This window comes from Idiotropiscis lumnitzeri, chromosome 3 (assembly GCF_059441095.1).
Source record: "Idiotropiscis lumnitzeri isolate Australia: NSW breed Sydney's pygmy pipehorse chromosome 3, RoL_Ilum_1.0, whole genome shotgun sequence".
Classification (NCBI taxonomy): domain Eukaryota; kingdom Metazoa; phylum Chordata; class Actinopteri; order Syngnathiformes; family Syngnathidae; genus Idiotropiscis; species Idiotropiscis lumnitzeri.
Window position 1 is genome coordinate 14,142,642 of NC_142393.1, and position 21,336 is coordinate 14,163,977.

Genomic DNA, 21,336 nt, shown 5'->3' on the forward strand with positions numbered 1-21,336 from the left:
CTGCCACTAAAAGAAGAAGAACGATCAATAGAGCAGATTTTACGTCAGCTGACACGCGATCAATTCCACTCAATTGCCGATTCCCAATTTACGTCTGATTAACTGACGACCGGTTCGGGGTGTCGTCCGCTTGAGGAAGGCTTTAGTTTCTGTTACGTCCCTAAAGAGGAAAACTGTTTCTTTACGAAAATGGATGGGTGGATGGATTCAGAAGAACGGCAATTCATTACCCAACAAAAAAGTTGACAAACACCCGGGAAGGAAAATATGACAGCTCTAAGGCTGTGGTGTGATTTACACTTTTGCTGTGTCGCTCAAGTGACACAGTCTCGATTTTTTTTGGGCCTCCCCTTCAGTCAAATTCATTCGGAAAATGCAGCATAGGGAGAACAGATACTCAGATTCAGGCGACTTTCTAATATGGATAGAAATATGATATGAATCTCCTATCTGCTGACAAGGCTGCAATTTATTGTAAAACGACAGATCGGATACACCGACATGGGCGCTTGTTGTCATTGAAATAACTGCATTTTACTGTACTTTTGGACCCAAATGTTACACTGCTGGTAATAAAAAAAAAAAGAATCCAACACTGTTACAATTATTTCTTGCATTGTGGGTGATGATTTATGCGCGTTTCAACTGTTCAGATAGATATTGTGCCGGTCAATTAGAAACTGAGTTCTTAATAAATATATTAGGGTTTATGGCATTTTCAAAATGTAGCATTTTACAGAAAACAGAATAATAAATCACATTTTCATTTCTTGAGTGAACTGTCAAATTATACAAATGAATTGTTCTTGCATTGTGAGCGGCTATTTTAGTGGTTGAATGTTATGCTTGATTAATTTGCAATTGAGAAGCCCAGTGAGCCCGGCTCAAATGTTGGTCTCAAAAGGTAAATTCATTTTGAACAGCTCATTGCTTTTCCATACGTCTAAAATATCCCGAGCTCACTGACATCAGAAGGGCCTGCTTTCAAGTGCTTCATGATGCTGGATGGACACCAGACGCTAAATGTTTTTTTTTTTTGTTTTTTTTAAATCCAGCCCAACTTGTCCCCACTTTCCTAATTGCGCCACTCTATTGACACATCAAACTGTGAAGAAGACTGTTTCTATATCTAATTAGTGAAATGCCAGTCTGATATGTGGGAACACTTTTCTTGGCTTCCCTCTCGGGAAATCCATCTCAGCGTGTTACATTTGAACAAGGCAGTCGCACCAATATGACATCAAAGATAACGGCCTGCAATTGCTTGTGTGAGCATTAATGGTGCGCTAAATTCCAGCTTCTCTTAAACTCTTCAATACACTGCTGGACATCCGACATCCATTATGCTTCACAGTTCAGTAGAAACTGATGTTCCAATAGCTCTGTCGCTCCTCTTTTACTTCCAATCTTCACCCTCTCTGATGTTTGTCTTCCCCGCACATTGAAACTCTCTCAACCGGCGTGCTTTTTTTCCCCTCCCTGCTCATTTTACCAGCCAAACTTTGTTCATTTTGCTTCTGTTTTATGGACACCATTAGATGTGAGTCAATGAGTCACCACCTGTAAAAGTGCGGCAGAAGGAAGGAAGGGTGCGGTGTCTACCGCCCGTTTTTTGTGCTATTTAAGCCAGGCTGTATCAGTCACAGCCCTGCTGCCCTTAAGAGACAATTAAGACTATCTTTCACGATAATCATACAAGGGCCCCTCCGCCCCCCCCCCCTTGCCAAAGCTCAGACACAGGCAACCATGATTGATTTGGGCAATTTGTTCTGTTGATTACGAGCAGCGTGGAGGCGCAGAATCTCACACATCCTCGCTCAATTTAGAGCCCTCGTCTCCGGAGTAAAACCGTGCAGAAAGCTGATTGATGTTGTGCGACGTCACCTCCAAAGTTGCATTCAGAGAGTCATCCCTTTCCCGAGGGGGGAATTTTTGCGAGTGACACAATCGCTGATATTTTAAACACATTTTTTTTTTGTATTGCTTTCGTACACAAAACGAGCGCACTAAACGTGCATGCAAATCAGCAGCAGCAAAGATGCAACAGAGAAAAGTCAACATCATTGAAATGGGTCAGCCGTAGCCCGAATCCAAGCCCAAATGAAAATCTGCTTCTGTACACACGGGATGCCCTCAAAATCTTTGACATGAAGTGCAATTTTTGCATAAGTGTGGGAAAATATTGCCAAGTCAAGCCTCTCTCTTAGCCTCTCTTTACGTGTCAAAAAGAATAAATGATGTCATGAAGCAAAAGGTGCTCCAATAAAAGTATGTATAATTCAAAATCATTTATCGTTACAACTTTTACACAATTTAGTCATTGTCCTCTGTGTCTACGCCAACTGTGGAGGACATAACTTTAGCGTTGTGGTCTTTTCCCCTCCTGTGTTGTGTATGTCTATAACATATTGTCTTTTTACCCAGCCCTCCATGCCTCAGCCAGCTTTTGGGATGAATCGCTGTCTGGTAAAAGAAAAGAAAATGGCCTAAATTTCCACTTTCTTGCCTTCCTCTCACATTTCACTGTCCTCCCCTTCCTCATCCACAGCATTCCCCACCAAATATGTCCCTGCCCCTACTTTTACTTCCAGTCTTGTAAAAAACCCAATCAGCAGCACACACTAACTTGCCTTTGTCAGAGTCACGCCAACACACAATCCATCACTAACCCACAACTGGCACTGTCGCTGAAAATGAACAGTGTGTGAAGGCAGCGGGGAAGTGTGCTCAAGGCAAATACATACGTTTCATTATCTCATCTTCTTTCCCTCTAGCCACTATGAAGTTCAGTGGTTTCCTGCACTTGGACCAGGTGGAGGGACAAGAAATAGTCTACACCCCCGAGATGGAGGACCCCAAATCGGAGCTTTTTGGAGAGACAGCCCGCAGCATCGAGAGTGCCGTAAGTACTGAACATCACAAGTTTGCATCTTACATGCTACATAGCCTCTCTCTCTCTCTCTCTCTCTCTCTCTATATATATATATATATATATAATTATTATTATCATTAATTCATTATATATATATATATATATATATGTATATATATATAATGAATTAATTATTTTTTTAATTCATTTTTTATCTATTGATACATAAATAAAGCTTTTATGATAAAAAAACACCACACATGCTGACCAACCTGTTTTGGTACACAAGATGAGCAATACTCAACGTATGATGAATAGTGGACGGCATCAAGTATGTCAAAATTGCTGATTTGCTGTTGAAAGTGAGAATAGTTTGCAAACGGTTTCCCCGCCATAAAACTTTATAGTATCATCATCTGAAGTTGTGTTTGGAACTTGTTCAGTTGCTGATTCAAGTGGTAAAAAAATGGTGCTTTAAAGCATTTCGAGAACATTTCCTGGCCAAATTGACATTGAAAAATGCTAGCATGTGAACCCCTTCCCTCCATTTTGCCACTACACCAACTCTCTTCAAAGTTTTCCTGCAGAAAACTTCTGAGTTGTAGAGAGCCCTAAGTCATCTTTTAAAGCATCATTTGACAAATCTCTACTCAGAGGCGGATCAATCAGATTCTTCCAGCTCCTTCAGGTCCACTCAGGCTGGTTTCATTGCAGGTGTTGACGCTGCTGAGGTTTGCTAAATGGTATTCAGGTGCACCTGGTTGATGGAGAGTGGACGAAAACATGTTTGCATTCATATCACATTATGCCAACATGCTTGCCTGGTGGATGTTTGATCAAAGGCATATTGGCTAATTATTTTATGAAAATCACAATAAAGAGTTTGCAGGTGTTGTGTTATTTTCACAAACACTAACATCAAACAATGACGTTTTGTCTAGAAAATGATACAAATTTCTTTGGTATTATTTTTCAAGGAATGTGACTACAGTAATGAACAAAAGCTGTGGATTGTTTTCTTTACACATAATAGAACACATTCATTGATAGCAATGGGCATTCAGTAAAAGTTTTCTAGGTGGTTAGACAATCTACCTCATCAATTCCAGGCAGCAAATTTCATGTATTGTGTTTGTGGTACGCTTCACGTTATTAGTTTGATATATTCGGGGAAAAATAAATGGTCAATAGATAGCCATTTTTTTTTTTTTTTACATTTAATAAAGTAAAGCATTTTCCCCGGTGGTATCATTATTCCAAAAACTCTAAAATTTCTGCACCACAACCTCTGATTTGTCGGTTCAAAATTAAGAGCGATCGAACTAATCCATTAGTAGTCCAGTCAACATCCATCCATTTTCTGTACCGCACATCCTCACTAGTATAGCGGGGCTGCTGGAGCTTCTCCCTGCTGAGGTTAGATTTTAATTAATTAATAATTTACTCACAAAAATGACTGGTACAAGTTACTGTTGTTTGCAGCAAGACTCTTGTTAAATTGTTCATTTCTATCGAGTGGTTTTGTGGGCTCTTTAAGATGGATTGGTACAAAGGAGATTCTCGCAAGGCTTTGCTCATTGAACCCTACCCTTTTTAATTCAATACGCTGCACGCAAGACTTATTGTAGTGCCGGCGTGCTGAGTCTAAGACAAATGCCTCCTGCGCCTTCGAAAAAGGCAGAGCACACTGCAACATGGCAGTAAGATTGAATTGTGAAAATCACAAATAACTGAAAAAAATCAATTGCTTCCAAAACTAGAGCTGTAAATCGTGTGTGAACATGAGCAGTGAAGTAATTTGAAAAGTCATGTAAAAAGGAAAATAGTGATTAAAATACCAGATGCAGTTTGCCATGAGGTCCTTCGAGACGCAATCAAGCTGCTTAAACATGTCCCGTGTGTTGTCTCTGTCATCATCGGCCCTTGAAATCAACATTACTGTCATCAAGCGTCGCCTCCCCGATGAATGTTGATGATGTATCGGCGCCAACTGCGGTATCCGTGTCACAAACGTCTAGTGGGACCTAATCTACGATACCTCAACTTGCGTGTCTGCCATTGTTAAAACGCAGCTTGTTTGTCTCTGCTGCCACCCGCCATCATCTACATAGCACGCACATTGTGCACATACAAGATCCTCTCTTGAAAATTGAGTGGGGAAAAGTCAAGCTAGAGTTTCTGTTACCAGAATTCTATACCAGGGGCAGGCATCCATCAAGTAGGACTCTTGTGCCCTAGTATGTCGCTAGGACTGGAGTTTTCACAATTTAACAAAAGAATACTTTGTGGATATGCTATCCTATGTGCAAGGATTAGCAAAAAATAAATAAATAAAAATGGAAGCACTTTTTTAATTATGCTATAATTTGTGCTAAATACATATACCATGCCACTGGTCACTGACCTTTTTGAAACTGAGAGCTTCTTAGTTGATATGAAATTAGTGTGAATGGATATCAGTTTGATACACTCATACGGAATAGCAAATTTGGTTAGATGACCTTTAATTTGTACGTTATTACTAATAATTAACGTTGTGACCCGTGAATAACAGCTACGGAAAATGAATGGGTGGATGGATAGATGCATTTTCATCTACACAATATTTGAAGACATGTTAATGATGGATCACAGTAATCATCAAAAATGATTGAAACAGCTGAGAAATTACTGAATATGAATAAGCGTTCACCTTTTCAAATGAGAAAGTCGATATATATTATTTACACACACCACACACACACTATGAAAAGAGTTTCACATGAGATTTCTTTGACAGCATCAATAAATGGAACGTAATATGCCTCATACAAATCAATGCTATGGATATTTGGTGAGGGGTTACGGGAGGTAAGTGCCCTGTGGCAGCTTAATTGATCATGTGGTGTGTATTTAGGTGAGTGAATATGATGAATCTGCTGCAAGATGAAGAAAGTGAGAGGAAGACTGAAGGAAAATTAAAATGGCTCTCCTTTTCATTTCATAGCGAGACATTTTTGAAGCTCCCATTTCAAGACTAAATGTTGTCCTAGATTCTTTTTGTCGGAGCAGAAACAGCTTTTCAGAGTTGAAAGTATGGTAGCCTTAAATAAACTTGGAGCTTTCAACCTTCCTTGAATTTTCTTCCACATATTGGGGCAAAACTAATCAGGAGCACGACATTTATCTTCAAGCTTTAGCCCCTGTCATGGGTTGAGCTAAAATATCAGGGTTTTTTCTTTTCAATCACACACCCACATGTATATACACACACACACACACACACACACTTTCCAGCAAGCAGAGAGTAGCGTTGTTGAGAAATGAAATTGGCTTCGTGATAGGTTGGCACTTGTTGCCGGCCTCATTTATTATCCTCTTTCCTTTCTCCATGTCAATTTTCCCTCTCACATGCTCTCAATTGTCCCATCTTTTATTTAGCTCAATGACCTCTTCAGGAAGTCGGAGGTACGCAGAGACTTCATGAGCGTTCGCGTCCGTAACCTAGCACCTAGCAACTCCATCCTGGCCTTTGTGGAGGCTAATTTCAAACCAGGTGAGATCACAACTGTCTTCCTCTTGACTTTCACTTTTTTTTATATCTATGACAGCCTGTTATAGCAACATACTAGTTTGATTTGATTTAATTGGCTTTCACTATTTGCTGCCACCAAGCAAAATTGATTGTGAAATCCAAAACGCCGTCACTGTTTTCTTACAAATAATTGATTAATTTCTCCTTAGTCACACCGAATTCTGAACTATCTCATATTGTTTTTGTCATGTCACTTTTGCTTCTAATATTATCAAAGTGTGACAGAAATGTATGAGTGAAAGCTCATCCTCCTCGCCCCTGTACTGTACTTTATTTATTTATTTTAGTTTTTAAGAACTGCGCTTAGCATCCTTCATATGGGCTAACGGGCATTGTCAAAGCAACTGCCCTCCATGGCCACTAAAGCGAACATCTGTGTCAAACATTATGAGACCATTTCATACGGAACATGAAAAAAAAAAAAGCAGTCCGACATGCAGGTGGAGGACAAGTGGTCCCCGGAGACCCTCCTGATTTCACAGGCAGGGTTTTTCCGGTATATCCACTACCACGCTAAAGAAGCACAAGTCCTGTGTGTCTATTCTGTAAGTGATCCTCTGGAGGTCTTGCCCTGAGTGGATGTGCCTGTTGTTTATTATAGATACAAGATACACAGTCGAGGACATCGAGGGAGCCCTGCTTAAACAGCTGAAGGTCTCCAAGGAAACCAGCATCGCAGTGAAGAATCCAGTGGATGAAAATATTCGCTTCAACAACTATGGTAATTGATCGAGGAGCGTGTAGGAGTTAATGAATAGTGTACTGATTCATGAAGTAATGTTCCTTTTTGTGGGGGGGGGACACCACATTACAATAAGGCAGTGATTAAAAAAGGCAAATTGGTTAATAAATAGTTTAGACAAAGCTTCCTGGTAACTTTATATGATTGAGGGTCGTTCATAAATATGTTTAAATGATTTAAAACTGTTTAACCACCACGGTTGGTTATTTTGCACGAGCAATTTATTAGTTCACAAAACTGAAGGATGATTTGTAAACCTTCTTAAAAATTCCTTTCATGAATTGCTTATTAATGGGTTACGCATGATATTATCAATGTCCAGCAGTTTACCAATACGTGTTAGATACCTACAAAATGTATCATATTTTCCGGACTATAAGCCACTACTTTTTTCCTCGATTTTGAACCATGCGGCTAATACAACGGTGCAGCTTTTCTGTGGATTTTTCGTTCTGTAATTCAGAAAATCCGCTAAATAAAGCTTGATTTTTTTTTTTTCTCTCTGGCCTGTTCTGTTTTAATTAGCAAAGTTGTTGCCGTGTTAAAGGCAATGTTTGAACATTCTGTTTATGTACCTTTATGTGCATTCACCGTACAAAATCGTTCTGTACATGCAGTAAACAACACATTTTTTTCAACATAGAAAGCTGCGGCTTATAACCTGGTATATATCTCGTCTATCTTTTTTTTCCCCGAAAAGAGTTGCTCTGGCTTATATACAGGTGCGCCTTATAGTCCACAAACTATGTTCAATATATTTATTTCTACTCCGTAACATCTCTCATCTCATCATTGGGTCACCATGTACCTCCACCATTTACAACTCAAGTACCAAAAAGGAGACTTAATGTAAGGTTGAAGAAAAGGCATATAAAGGATACACACCATTAACAGCGTCATTTGAACTGAATTATTATTGAAATGTGTTATTTCATTTTGTCATTATTAGTTTATATCAAGGGTGGGCAAACTTTTTGATTCATGGGCCACAATGTGTTCGAAAATTTGACAGAGGGGCAGGACCAGCAGCGCATGGATGGAGTGTTTTGGTAAACGCACTTCTTCTGAGAAAAAAAATACATGCAGTATATAGAGAAAATATATGCTTTAATTGAAATGAAAATGAACGCATTACAACAAAATATATGTCTTAGAGTGCGCCTCCTAGTGGGCACACCTCAGAATTACAGGGAAAATAAAACATGAACAAGGTTTACTTATTTAATTTTTTCAAGTTTGGCGGGCCTGATTAAAACGTTTAACGGGCCGCATGTGGCCCCCGATCCTTAGTTTACATGCTGCATGTAGACTCACCAATTGGAGGATGCTTGGTGGGAGACTTTGCGTTTGACTCCAGCTTTGCATTTGAACCTATCATCCTTTGCTTTGGCAGGCCTATCCTCCATGCCCTTCTTTACCACCACCACTGCGTCAGTCACCACTCAAGCTCCCACCACCACCACCAGACGTTTGGTGACCTCCCCCTACATCACGCGGCGGCCCCCGGGCACGACCCGCAGGCCCAGCGCCGGCAGACGGACCACCACGACACCCGGACCCGTCAGTACGCCGATCTCCATCACCACCACAGCACAACCGATCATCACGACGACGGGAATGCTGCCAACCACTACCGTAGCTCACGTCCGCGAAAGACTACACAAGCATCAGAGACCCTGTGATTCCCACCCTTGCCTTCACGGGGGGACCTGCGAGGAAGAGGGCAATGACTTCAGCTGCAAGTGCCCCGCCGGGCGAGGAGGATCTGTGTGTGAAAAAGGTGAGTTTTGTTTTGGATATGTGTTTGCTTCATTTTTGTTTGAAACTTTAACTCCAGTTTGTTACTAATGCATTGACCATTTTTAAATAAACCGAGAACCTAATAGTCTACATAAAACATATTCTTAAAGTTTTACAAACCCTGGTATAAAAACTAATCAGTAAGCTATAAACAAAATAAATAAATAAAAGGCCAGCAGTAGCAAAGTCAGACTTTAAGAATTTCTTTAGAACAGCCTTTATTTTTCACATTTCCATGGCCACTTTTACACAAACAACAACAAACAAACGCCGCACTTGCAAGAATGTGTCACTCTGTCGCTCGCTGTAAATCAAATTCATGGCTTAGCTTGAGAAGAGTTGTCGGCCGCGAGTGTGAGATGTCGGAAATACATGCTTCTGTCCAACTACGGACTGCCTCTAAGTTGTGTAAACGCCCTATTACATACTATAGGTCAGAGGTATTCAATTAAAAGTCACAGAGGTCCACGACGAAAATTTCTTCCAATTAAAAGGTCCAAACCAAAGTCCAACTTCCCGAAATGTCTAGCCTATGTTCACATTTTTATATAGTTTCAATATTTAGTCATTTTCAACAGAGCGCACTTATATACTAAATATTTAGCAATGTTCCCATTAAACACCTTTGCCAGTCAAACAAATATAAAGCGTTTATTTCACATTCAAGAAAATGTGGCTCCAGGAATTTAAGGGTGTCACTTCCAGAAAAAGACTGTAAAATATCTCCTGCAGAAATATATCAAGTGCTAAGCAAAGAGTTATCAGCCTAAAAAAAAACAAACGGAAAGCCTAATTATCCAAGTAAACCAGGTCAACATGTTCAGTACACAATCAATAAAAATGGCTGTCCTCATGAAAAACTCATTCAAAATGAGCTTTGACAACACTTTTTCTTTTGAATATTTTTTTTAACTTCTCTTAATGAGAAAAATGAGTTTGTGACTGCCCTGCCAGTGACTTAAATCTGGGTTGCAACTGAGTCAGGGCCATTGGGATTTGGTAGATTACTTCACACATCTGGGCTTTGTGTTTTCCTTTAAATAATGTTTGTGCAACCGCATTTAAGCACTCCTTCACAACTTCCCCATCACTTGAACGTTTTTTTATGTTTCCCCAAAATCCATGATACTTTTACTGAATATTCATTTGCATGCCGCTGGGATTTAAACGAAAATGTCAAAATCTGTTGTACTGCACTCGAAGTTCGATGTTTTTGCGTGCGCTCACCTCAAACGTCAGCGGATAACTGTGCACAAAAGGGCGGTGCTTTGTTTCGTAGTGGCGCTTCGCAATGTTGCGACGGTTTCGGAGCATATGATGCACACTGGTTTTGAATTGGCTGCAGCCAGAACGAAACTAAATTTCTCCGTCCATTCATTTAAAACAAGACGCATCGACCTCGCTAACTTTTTAGCAAGGCATACTGTCAGCAGCACTCTCTTCCGGTCTGCTGCGCAATTGGCAGTGGATCGTAAACAAAAGATTTGATTGGCTCAAATCAGTGACGGCTTTTCCGTATTTACTAGAATTGCAGCGCCAACGTTTGCGAATGCGCCCTGAAAAAAAATCATCATAGATTGGTCATGGGTCCGGTCCGAACCGCGGTACGACATTTGGTGATGCCTGCTATAGGTACTGTTGTTTTCTACGATTTTCTAAGTTTCTCATCAGCATCATGAATATTACAATTTGAACATCTCAGTGGACATCCAATCACGGCCTGCCCGTACCGTCCACCCAGATTGTCTCAAGACCGTCCTGTTTTGTCCACGATGGACTAGATTTGTTCGAATCACCTTCACTTCAATAATGTTAGTATTCATTACATCTTATTATTAATAATCAATGATAGTCATTTATGCAAAGAAATTAATTACGGTAATTATTTCTCATAAGAAATAGAAATCTGATAAATATCACTACAGAACTGTATTTCTTTAAATCTCTGCCACAGTGTTCACATCTTCCAATGATCACTTCTTCAACATTCCTTGAAAATCGCAATGTTGTACACCTAGTGATTTATTTCTAGAGCAGGCCTTGTGACCCAAGGTGTAGATCAGGCGTGGACAAACAATGGCCTGCGGGCCATATACGGCCCGTTAAACGTTTTTATCCGGCCCGTCGATTTTTGATAAAAAATTAAATGAATAAACCTTGTTAATGTTTTATTTTCTAAATACTGTGGTGTGCCAGATGGATGTAATACTTTTGTTAATTTTTATATAAAATTAAATGTATTTTTATTCTCAGATGAGGTGAGGTGACCAAAACACTCCATCCATCTGCTCCTGGTCCAGGCCCTCTGTCAAATTTTAGAACTCATTGTGGCCCACCAATCAAAAGGTTTGCCCACCCCTGGTGTAGATGAAGCAAGACATTTTGGGCAATCGCTTTCTCAAAGCTTAGTGGGAATGCGACTTGTCTGCTCTAGCTTGCCGCAGTACAGAACGCTAAAAAAGTCGGCAATGCACGATTGCCTCTGAATAAACTCCCAAGCACGTACGTACATTCATCTGATCAATCAATTCATTAGAATGAGCTCATCAACTGCTGAGAGTCAGAAGGACATCTGGATGTAGAGTAAAGGAGCCCAGGGAGAAAATGGATAATGAGGATACGGTAATGATAATTGTCAAGAGTCAGGAAAAACAAAAGATTCCCATGCTTCTGCTTCTGTCTAAGTGAGCAAATGAAAGGCTCAGTTCCTCTTTTCTTGTCATCAATCCCACTTTGATAAACCAGAACAATCATAATACCTAAAAATAAACTGTTCAGCTATCATCAAGCCCCGACGTCGCTGTCCCCTGATGATGCACATTCAGCACCTGTTACACCGGAATAAAGTGCGTTTGACAGCATTGACTTTGTTCCCCTGCAGTGATCAAGTACTTCATCCCGTCATTCGGAGGCCACTCCTACTTGGCCTTCCAAACCATGAGCGCGTACCACACAGTCCGCATTGCCATGGAGTTCAGGGCATCCGAGATGACGGGCATCCTGCTCTACAATGGCCAGGAGAACAAGAAGGACTTCATTTCTCTGGCTGTGGTGAATGGCAAAGTGGAGCTCAGGTAACCAATCGTGTAGAGAACAAGTGCCAGTATATTATCCCTGAAGTCATGCATTACTGATTTTGACTGACATTTTCAAATACCAAAACGTCCAAACGTTTTCCTCTGAGGGCTGCATGCAATGAATGGTTTAAAGCGGAAGAATGTCATAGTGGGCCACACGTTCATATAATTTATTAAACACATTACAATATTGTTGTTAAACATTATGTTTTTTTAAAAAAACGTCACAGTTCATCAGTAATTAATTTAAGGGTTTTGAGGGTGGTCCGTGGTCCTGAATCCCACAAGAATAGCTCCCCCCACTGTACTAAGCAGATCTTCACATTCAGAAACAAAACACGTCAGGAACTTGCTGACAAATAACAAAGTTACTTGAAAATGATTAATCTTATATGCTCACAAATCCTAATTTGACATGGACTGGGAAATAGAGGAAACCATTTGTGCTTCTGGCAGTTATTTCTTTTTCTCTGCTATTGTCGCAGTTATGAAGAAAAATTGCTTACTATTTTAGTTTCAAAAAGTTTATTTCAATCTTTGCATACCCAAATAAGATCTCCATGAAACTACTTTATTCTAGTCTTACTAATAATGAGGGAAGTGTGTGTCTGTGTGTGTTTGGAGGTGAATTATGTCCATAATTCCTTATCCTTGTGTTATTTTGACAAAGTTTCCCAGACAAGGTCCAGATGAACTTTTTTTAAAATAAAAAAAATGCACAATGTCTACTTTAACATTAAATGAATTACTTCAGTTTAAATTGTTCTAAAAGTACATGGAGCACATGATGTCTCCAACCAAAGTGTTCCAATACAAATTTAAAAGGCTTATAAATCCCGGAGAAGGAGCGTGGGTCATCACAATAACTTTGGCTTTCATTAAAACAAAGAATAAAAACAAATAGAAGACACTGATGGTGATGAGGCAAGGCGCAAACAATACTGACGAAAAACTAAATATTGACAAAGAAGGTTATTGGCAGATTTGCAGGTTAAAGCTGTGGAAGCAAAGCTGTTCATAATCATGTTTGGGGAGATAAACAATCATTATGCATACTGTATGTGCAAGAGGTCTTATTAGGATTCATAAATGCAAGACCACACAATTCAGTGGAATTGCCCATGCAATCAAATGATCTAAAACACAAGTTTTGATATGTTAATAATGTTATTGTAGAGTTTAAAACGGATGGAGAACTGCACTGCGTTCCCAAAATAGTAGAAACTGTGTTATGTAGTGTGCAAAGGACCAGCTCAATAATAAATATTTCCTTAATGGCTAAGTCATTTCAATTTAAATTGTTGCAATAATATGTTCTATGCAGCCCCTCTAGTCTAAACACAATATTCTGATTGATATGGTGTTTGTGGAATTTGAATCAAGCAGCAAAATCCATTTTTATGCCTCTCAGAGGGGCAAGATTTGTAGTCTTGAGTAACACTTGTACATAGGTATAAATTAGATGGAAATCCACGCGTTTGTATCCATCTCAGGGGCGTGGTCTTTTTTTCCACTTGCTGTCGTCTAAAAATGACATCACAGTTGCTCAGGGCTTTGGTAACGACCAAACCCTGAGCAACTGTGATGTCATTTTCAGTCAACAGCAAGTGGCAAAATGGCCGCCGCCTGCGGTGAATAAAAAGGGGAGCATTTTGGCCCTTTAAATTTATACCCTAAAAGTGTCGCTCAAAACTACACACCTTTGTAAAGGCACCATTTTGACAAAGTAGCTTTACACGAGGTTCCCACTTCCCACTACAATAAACTTTATTTTCTTTTTTTCTTTTTTAATTAAATGTAAAACTTTCTGCAATGGGACTTGCATCCCCTGCTGCCTCCTGAAATCCCTTCCTTCTTTCTACACCGTATTCTGAGTGCAAACAACAGGGAAGTAATCAAGATCAGATTAGTCACTCGTAATTTTAAAACGGAGCTCAATTCCAGAAATATAGCGCTGAGATCACCATTCACAGCTCTACAAATCCAAATAGTGGGGAGATGAACAAATTATTTGTGGAAAATAATTGCTTTTGGGTTGCTTCGTGTGCGTCTGTGTGTGTGTGCGAGCGTATGTGGGCGTGTGTGCGTTTGTCTGTGGTGTATGCGTGCGTGCGTGTGTGTGTGTGTACACATGGATGACTCTTTCTTTGCTGTCCTTTTTTTCTCCTTACCCTCATTAGAGGAAATGTTTCAAAAAGAAGCTGTGACAAATGTATAAGTGAGTAGTTGCCTCATTACAGGAAGATAGTTTGCAAGCGCTACAGGAAGTCTGTAAAAAGCAACACTTTGGGCCCTATTTTGGGAGACAGGCGCACGTGCGCTCGACATAAAATGTGGCACAGGGCAAGTCTAGTTTACTGTGTTTAGGAATTTGGGCCCTTTCTACTATATGTTCCTGGTGGTGCACACTAGAATTTAGACCAGCTGCCAGGATGGCCGAGTGGTCTAAGGCGCCGCGTTCAGGACCCAGTCTCCCCAGGAGGCCTGGGTTCGAATCTCGAATTTCCCCATTGTGGGACTAATAAAGGGAATATTATTATTATTAAGTATGTCTAAGTTTTGGCGCAGGTGGTGTAACGCCATTTTTGGTGGATTTGATCCAGGCGCAGACAAATTCTACGATCGTAAATATGACATCAGCATGTATCGAACCTCCTGAATCGTTATAGAAATCAATTCATTGAATATTTTCAAAGTGTACATCGTGCACACGGATCTCCTGCATGGACTCCAGCGAGTCTGTTTTCTTCCGCTACGTACAATATATTGCGCACCTCTACTGCACTGAATTTAAAGTTACTGAGGGGACCGGCTTCAATTGACCAGGAATCAGTCGTCTGTGCTCGGACCCACAACAGCGCAAACGCCCATTTCTAACTGCACCCATCTACAAAAATGCCAAAAGGAAGTAAACTCCAGCCACGCACACAGTTCGAAGGCACTTTGCAATAGACTTGTGCTGGGCCTTATGTATTTTTGTTTTTGTTTGTTTTTTTTATTTATTTTACTTAAAAAAAAAAAAAATTCTTTCTGTTATCTTTTCAAGTCAATAAATTGTGAAATTGTGTTATTGTAAATCATTTTAACATGTTGCATCTTCGTCAGGTTCAACACAGGTTCAGGTACAGGCATCGTGGTCAGCAACATTGAAATCACTCAGGGCCGCTGGCATCAACTGGTGGTGACGCGCAATCGGCGTCTTGCCATGCTCAGCGTGGACAACGAGCCGCATGTGGAAGGCGAAAGTCCGCGTGGGACTGACGGCCTCAACCTGGACACCAATCTGTTCATTGGAGGGGTGCCTGAAGAAATGAAGCAGGAGTAAGTCTTTACATGCTTTAAGCATATTCTTTAACATGCAACAACATTCTGAATAAGCTCTGAAAGCCACAAGCTTTTGACTGCAGCCTCAATTGAGTTTTATTTGGGAGCGTTTGCTCTTGACCCTCTCTTTCTGAACATCAGGTCCAATTTTCCTAGCTTTGTCAATTTTGCTAATGGATTCTGACATTTTAATCCAATATGGCGCCTTCAACCACATCATTGCGGAATATATTATAATGTAGAAGAAAAAAAAATAATTTTTGACATTTGCTTCATGAAGTACCCTTTGACAAGAAGCCCCTCTCTATCATGCTAGTAATAATGTTAGATAAATAATGTCTGGATGTTCATATTTAGACAATCAGTTGTTGATAAGAACAATGTGTCCCACCAGACACCTTCTAGATTTCCCTCTGCGTTTTAATATACGTGAGTGGTTGAACAATAACAGCATAGTTGTTGTGCCTAGTGGGAAAATGATGACTTACAGTGCCATGAACCCAAAGAAGGATATATGTGTTGGAATTAACTGGGACACCATTTTTGGATTATGTTGAGCTCTCTGTTACAATCAAGCACACAAAATGTGAACGTATTTTGAATAAAACTGTGGCTTCCATCGATCCATGTTTTTCAACCGCTAATCCTGTTGGAGCTCGTGGCGACCTGAAGTCCAACCCAGCTGACTTTGGTCAAAACAAGGACGACACCCTGGACGGAGACATACAACCATTAACACTCACAGTCACACCGCCACTTTGTCAGAATTGAACCCATGTTTGCCTGCACTAAACTCAAGCGAGTGTACCACTACGCCATCATTGACTAAAACGATGACTTGTGGTCGTGGATCTCTAAAATTAAAGTGTTCAAAAAATGAAGACATTCTGCAAGATATGATCATCAAAATGAAATGATCCTTTGAAGTTTATTGCTATCCAAGGGACCATTAGTTGTTATTAGTTGTAATTTTAAGATGTTTCCGATATGAGTGTGATGGGATGACTTCCTCTCCTCTCGTTTTTGCAGTGTTAAGGAGAGGACTGCTGTTGCCTCAGGTCTTGTGGGCTGCATCCGTCTGCTGGATGTCAACAACCGGGTGCTCAACCTACAAGAGAACGGCGTTGATAATCTCTATGGCAGCGGTGTGGGCGAATGTGGCAACAACCCCTGCTTGCCAAATCCCTGCAAGAATGGGGCCACGTGCCAGGTCAAAGAGGCGGAGATGTTCCACTGCCAGTGCAGCAAAGGATTCTGGGGTGAGTTGATGACAGGGAACTAATAACATTGTGGGGGGGGGGGGGCGGTCTTGGTTGTCTTGGACTCGCCAGACTCAGGATTTTCCAAGGCTGGTCGAGGCCAGCACTCATCTGCTATTCAACTTCTTTAATGTGATAATAAGGAAAAGCACACAAGTGGAAGTGGAAGCGATGAGAGTCGCGAGGTGTAAGATTTAATTCCACCTTAAATTGGCTTCATCTAACAGATAATATATTGGGTGTCTAAAAATAATAATAATAATAAAAATCATATTTATTTATTTATTTGCGAGAATTTAGTTGAAAAGAAATGCTAGGATTAGAGATTTTTCTATGTTGTTTTTTAATAGTGTTATTGACACCATATTTTGGACTGTCATATATTAGAATAAAATTCAAACAAAAGAGAGAATGCTCTCTAACTGTTCAACCTTTTCAAATTAGTTTCATGGTCTTGGGCTTGTCACGGTCTCGGTTTATTTCGGTTTTGTCTTGTCTCTGTCATGGTCTTGACATGGTCTCAACTCCCAAAAGTCTCAGGGAGTTCTGGTCTCTGCTCGTCTTGATCTCGAATGGTGTGGTCAGAATACTAAGAAAAAGATGTTTTCCTGGTGTGAAACACACAAGTTATTATTATTATTATTATGATTATGATTATTATTATTATTATTATTATTATTTTTATTATTATTATTATTATTATTATTATTATTATTATTGTCGTCATTATTATTGTTATTTTTTTTTTATTATTATTATTATTATTATCATCATTATTATTGTTATTTATTATTATTATTATTATTTTTTTTATTATTATTATTCCTGCACAGTCAACAAAGCAGCTATCATGCTGCCGACGAATAGTTCACTAATGAATACAACATATTTCTTAACTTTTCACAAGAATTGCTCCTGAAATCTTGTGTTGACAATTTTCGTTCACTTCAGGGTTTCACTGTGATCATGTCACGCTGCAAAATCCCAAGTGAGCTTGAAAATGCCTCCAGTCCAGTAGTGCTGGCGGTCTGTTTGCGAACACCATCAAGTCGGGGGGGGTCCAACACAGACATAAGAGATTAAATGTTGAGGCTGGGCAGGAACAGGAAAACGTCCAGCAAATGCTCAGTAATTGGCCTTTGGCCTATCTGTACTTCAACATCCCTTCTTGTTGTTTCTCTCCCTGCAGCTGAAGCCAACTAACAAGCAGCTCCGAGAGAACACAGTTAAGAGCAGACAGCAGTGCAGCCTAATCATGCGTGCCTCTCGCTGGTTGCTCTGTGGCTGTAGCAGAAAGTTTTTCGCCAAGTTAATTGTTCGGGTAAACTTTTGCGCCTTAATCTTAAAGGGATTTATACCCACGATGGGGATATCCTGTGGCTCCGCAAAGTATATTTTAACCGATACATTTCCACCACTGAACAATAGTATCAGCATTCAGTCAGAGATAAACTAACATTGATCGAAAACACTTCAGCCCTACTTTAATAACATTAATTGTTAAGTCAGACAAGATAACGGACTTTGGGTGCCATGGAGCCTTTCGCCAGTCCAAATCTGTTGATCGATTTATAATTGTGTCTCTTTCTTTCAGTTGCTTTTCAAACAGAAGGAATTCCATATATGCCGTTTACTGCAGGGTGGGTCAAACGTGACCTGTTCATTTTCCAGATTGAGTCAATTCAAGATCTATTCACTTTCTGACCATAAGCCGTCATCGTGAGCCCTTGCTTACGTTGGGTTTCTTTTGATTATCTTATTTTAAGAAGCATGGCCTTGGGTCGCCTTCATATGGGAAATGCTTTTGAGATATTTTGCTGTGAATTTGTGAACAAACATTTGTGTTGGAGAAGAGTCAAACATAAAGACAGCAGTGGGGGGGAAAAATAGCAAGATGCTGTGAGCTCAGTAGGGAAACGGATTATTAAAGTGCTCCTCACCACAGGCTTTGACTGCCAAAGTAATAGCAGGTGACTTCCGCTGGTGTTGAGGGCAAACCCATCATCCAAGAGCCATTCAACACTGACCTATAATAATCCGGATGACCTCTACTCTTTAAAGTGGATGCATAATATTTTGAAAACTGTTAGAGCACGACCTCCATTACAGTGAAAATCCCCCCCCCCCTTGTTTTGTCCCATAATTTTCCTCCAATCGGTCGAAATATTAGTTTGGCAATTTCCTCATGATGGATTTGTTTGCATCCCTAGGTCCAACTTGCGCCGACGTCCATGACCCGTGTGAGCCCAGCAGATGCCACCCGTCCTCTCAGTGCCAGGCACTTCCGGAGGGAGGCTACAAGTGCGAATGTCCGATGGGACGTGAAGGGAAGCACTGCGAGATAGGTAAAGGTTACAGAAAATTATGATTCAACTCACCCGCATCATAGACAGTTTTTCTTCAAGCAATATATTTTGTTTCAATACAGTATGGTCCATAATATTTGATTGGGTATATAACAGATCCATATTTTGGCGTTCTTCAATTGGAATGTCAATGGTAAGTTTTTAAAAAGCACAGCTAGAAGACACACAAAAAAAAAAAAATTCAAGCCAAACTTGTTTTTTTTCTTCTCCCTTGTTTTTCTTTGTTGGCTGCTTTGAATGTCGCCACGCTGTGATTCCATTTGCATAACTGACACAGTTACCATCGTCCTGCCTACACAACCCACGATGGAAACCTATTTCCAAACTGAGGCTGATGGCTGGAAAGTAAATTTCTTCCCAACCTGTGACATTTCCATCCATTTTGAATCAAAAGGGAAGATCAATTACCCAGAGCACGAAGGGGGAAATGGTGTGAGCCCCTCGGGGTTGGTGAGCATCACAGCTACGATGGGTCGGAACTAAGGACGGCCTACTGCAGATGATTGGCCCCGCTGGGCCATCGGGATCGACACTGCAACGGTTGTTAGTGAACAGCAGCCTTTTCTCCCTGCCTGTCCACTCCCAGGTGTCATGTTCAAACCAGCATGTTGTTATAGCCAACCGCATGTCAGAGGAAGAATGCAAGTCTTGGATTAACTTTCGCATGTATATTTCATTCTTTATGTTATGGTCACTGTTGCCATGTCTGACTAAATCCGAAACCTCTTTGCAACCACTGGTGCCCTGCAAAACAAGATAACACATTCTTAACAAAAGAGAAGCATGAACCGCAGCACCCCAAACCATTTGGGAATCCACAAAAGCCAAACAGGAATAGTGAGTCCCTGTTAGCAGGTGAATCAAATCGAATAGATGGAGTTGAGGCAAAATCGATGCCATCCCATTGAGAGCGTCTCCCATCCCAAAAGGTGATTTTTATTTATTTATTTTCTACACAGGAATCAATGAGATGAATAATCGCATCACTCCCCCCCCCCCCCCCCCCCCCCCCCCCCGACTGCTGTGATTAATGGTGGCGTCAGTCAACCCCACCGACAGGCGCTCGCAGATAAAGCAGCAGCCTGGTGGACAAAGCCCATGAGAACTGAACTGACAACAGTTAAGAAGGCAGGCCGGTTTCACGTAAATAAAAGTTAAGAAGTGTAACGTGATTACGTTCACGCATTCAGTGCGACGAATGCTGTTACAATTGCGGAGAGTCGGGTCACTCCTTGTTATTTGGGATTAGTTTGATCAGAGTACGGATGGAGAACAAATATTGATCACTCAGTTTAGTTCAAATAAAATCGCATTAGTTCAACTATCACTGGAAATTGTAATCTAGCCAGAAATTAGTTTTGATTTGCACAGAGTTGTTGCAAATCCACGATTAATTAATTATATAATTAATTGATATGTTTGGCTTTTAATTATTTTTTTTTTCCCATAGGTAGTAGTGGAAATAAAAATCAGTATCATCTAAATTGAAACTGTCACCCTGACTATATTACACAACGGGCATTTTAAAATGAACTTTTAATTATTGTTTGAATCTTAATAAATAAGAAAATATTATCTGGTAAAAACAATGAATTAGTCAGTTCTCTTTTCAAGTCCATCTTAACTCCTCTAGTTGTGACTGTTGCTTCTTTTGAAAAAGTGTACAATTGTGAAGGGGCTTTCAACATCAGAGGTGGCGTTGTGCTTTGGTGGATATAAGTTAAGTTTGATGAGCCACACATTTTGTTCCTTCGTAAAAATGACACAAAAGAATTTTTGTCCTCCATTGCTTGATCCTGGGAATTCACACCGTAATCATAAATTGATCATTCTTTGAGTCGAGTCTGACAACTCCCAACATAATGGTTCAGATGAAGAAATACAGGAAGGATCGCAAATGGACAATGCTCAGCTTCAAAAATAAAATGGAATTATCCACTTTTCCCTGCAACATGTTAGTCATCGCAATTTGGAAATAAATGAGTAGAATGTCGTTAATTCTCACAGCTTTGATACTATATTAAGCCAGTTGATTCCTGTTATTTTGCACTTTCATATCAATCATGCTTCATTTGCCTTATTTTTTTTTTATCTTGTCTAAATAAGTTCTCCGCTTAAGAAGTGCAGTCCACGTTTACATATCATTGTTTCATGAAGCATGAAAAGTTGAAGTGATAAAGCCACAGATTTGTTTACAATATTGTTGTAATTTTATTTACGGTTTACTGTTTTGTGATTACGCCGCACTGAATTTTGTGAATGCTTACAAGAGATGCTTGTCAAATTTGTTTCATCACTTAACAACTCTAACTAAAGTAGATA

General features: G+C 40.1%; 1 protein-coding gene across 5 annotated transcripts in view; it reads left to right on the forward strand.

Annotated features, from left to right (window-relative positions):
- Positions 1-21,336, forward strand: part of agrn (agrin) — a 213,450-nt gene that overhangs the window by 170,383 nt on the left and 21,731 nt on the right. For all 5 annotated transcript variants that reach the window (XM_088289716.1, XM_088289720.1, XM_088289718.1 and 2 more), the window contains 8 exons: positions 2,775-2,902; positions 6,293-6,407; positions 7,048-7,167; positions 8,582-8,968; positions 11,870-12,062; positions 15,171-15,386; positions 16,419-16,648; positions 18,859-18,993. In XM_088289716.1, the coding sequence (XP_088145842.1) occupies positions 2,775-2,902; positions 6,293-6,407; positions 7,048-7,167; positions 8,582-8,968; positions 11,870-12,062; positions 15,171-15,386; positions 16,419-16,648; positions 18,859-18,993 (1,524 nt within the window). The remainder of the gene's footprint in view (positions 1-2,774; positions 2,903-6,292; positions 6,408-7,047; positions 7,168-8,581; positions 8,969-11,869; positions 12,063-15,170; positions 15,387-16,418; positions 16,649-18,858; positions 18,994-21,336) is intronic.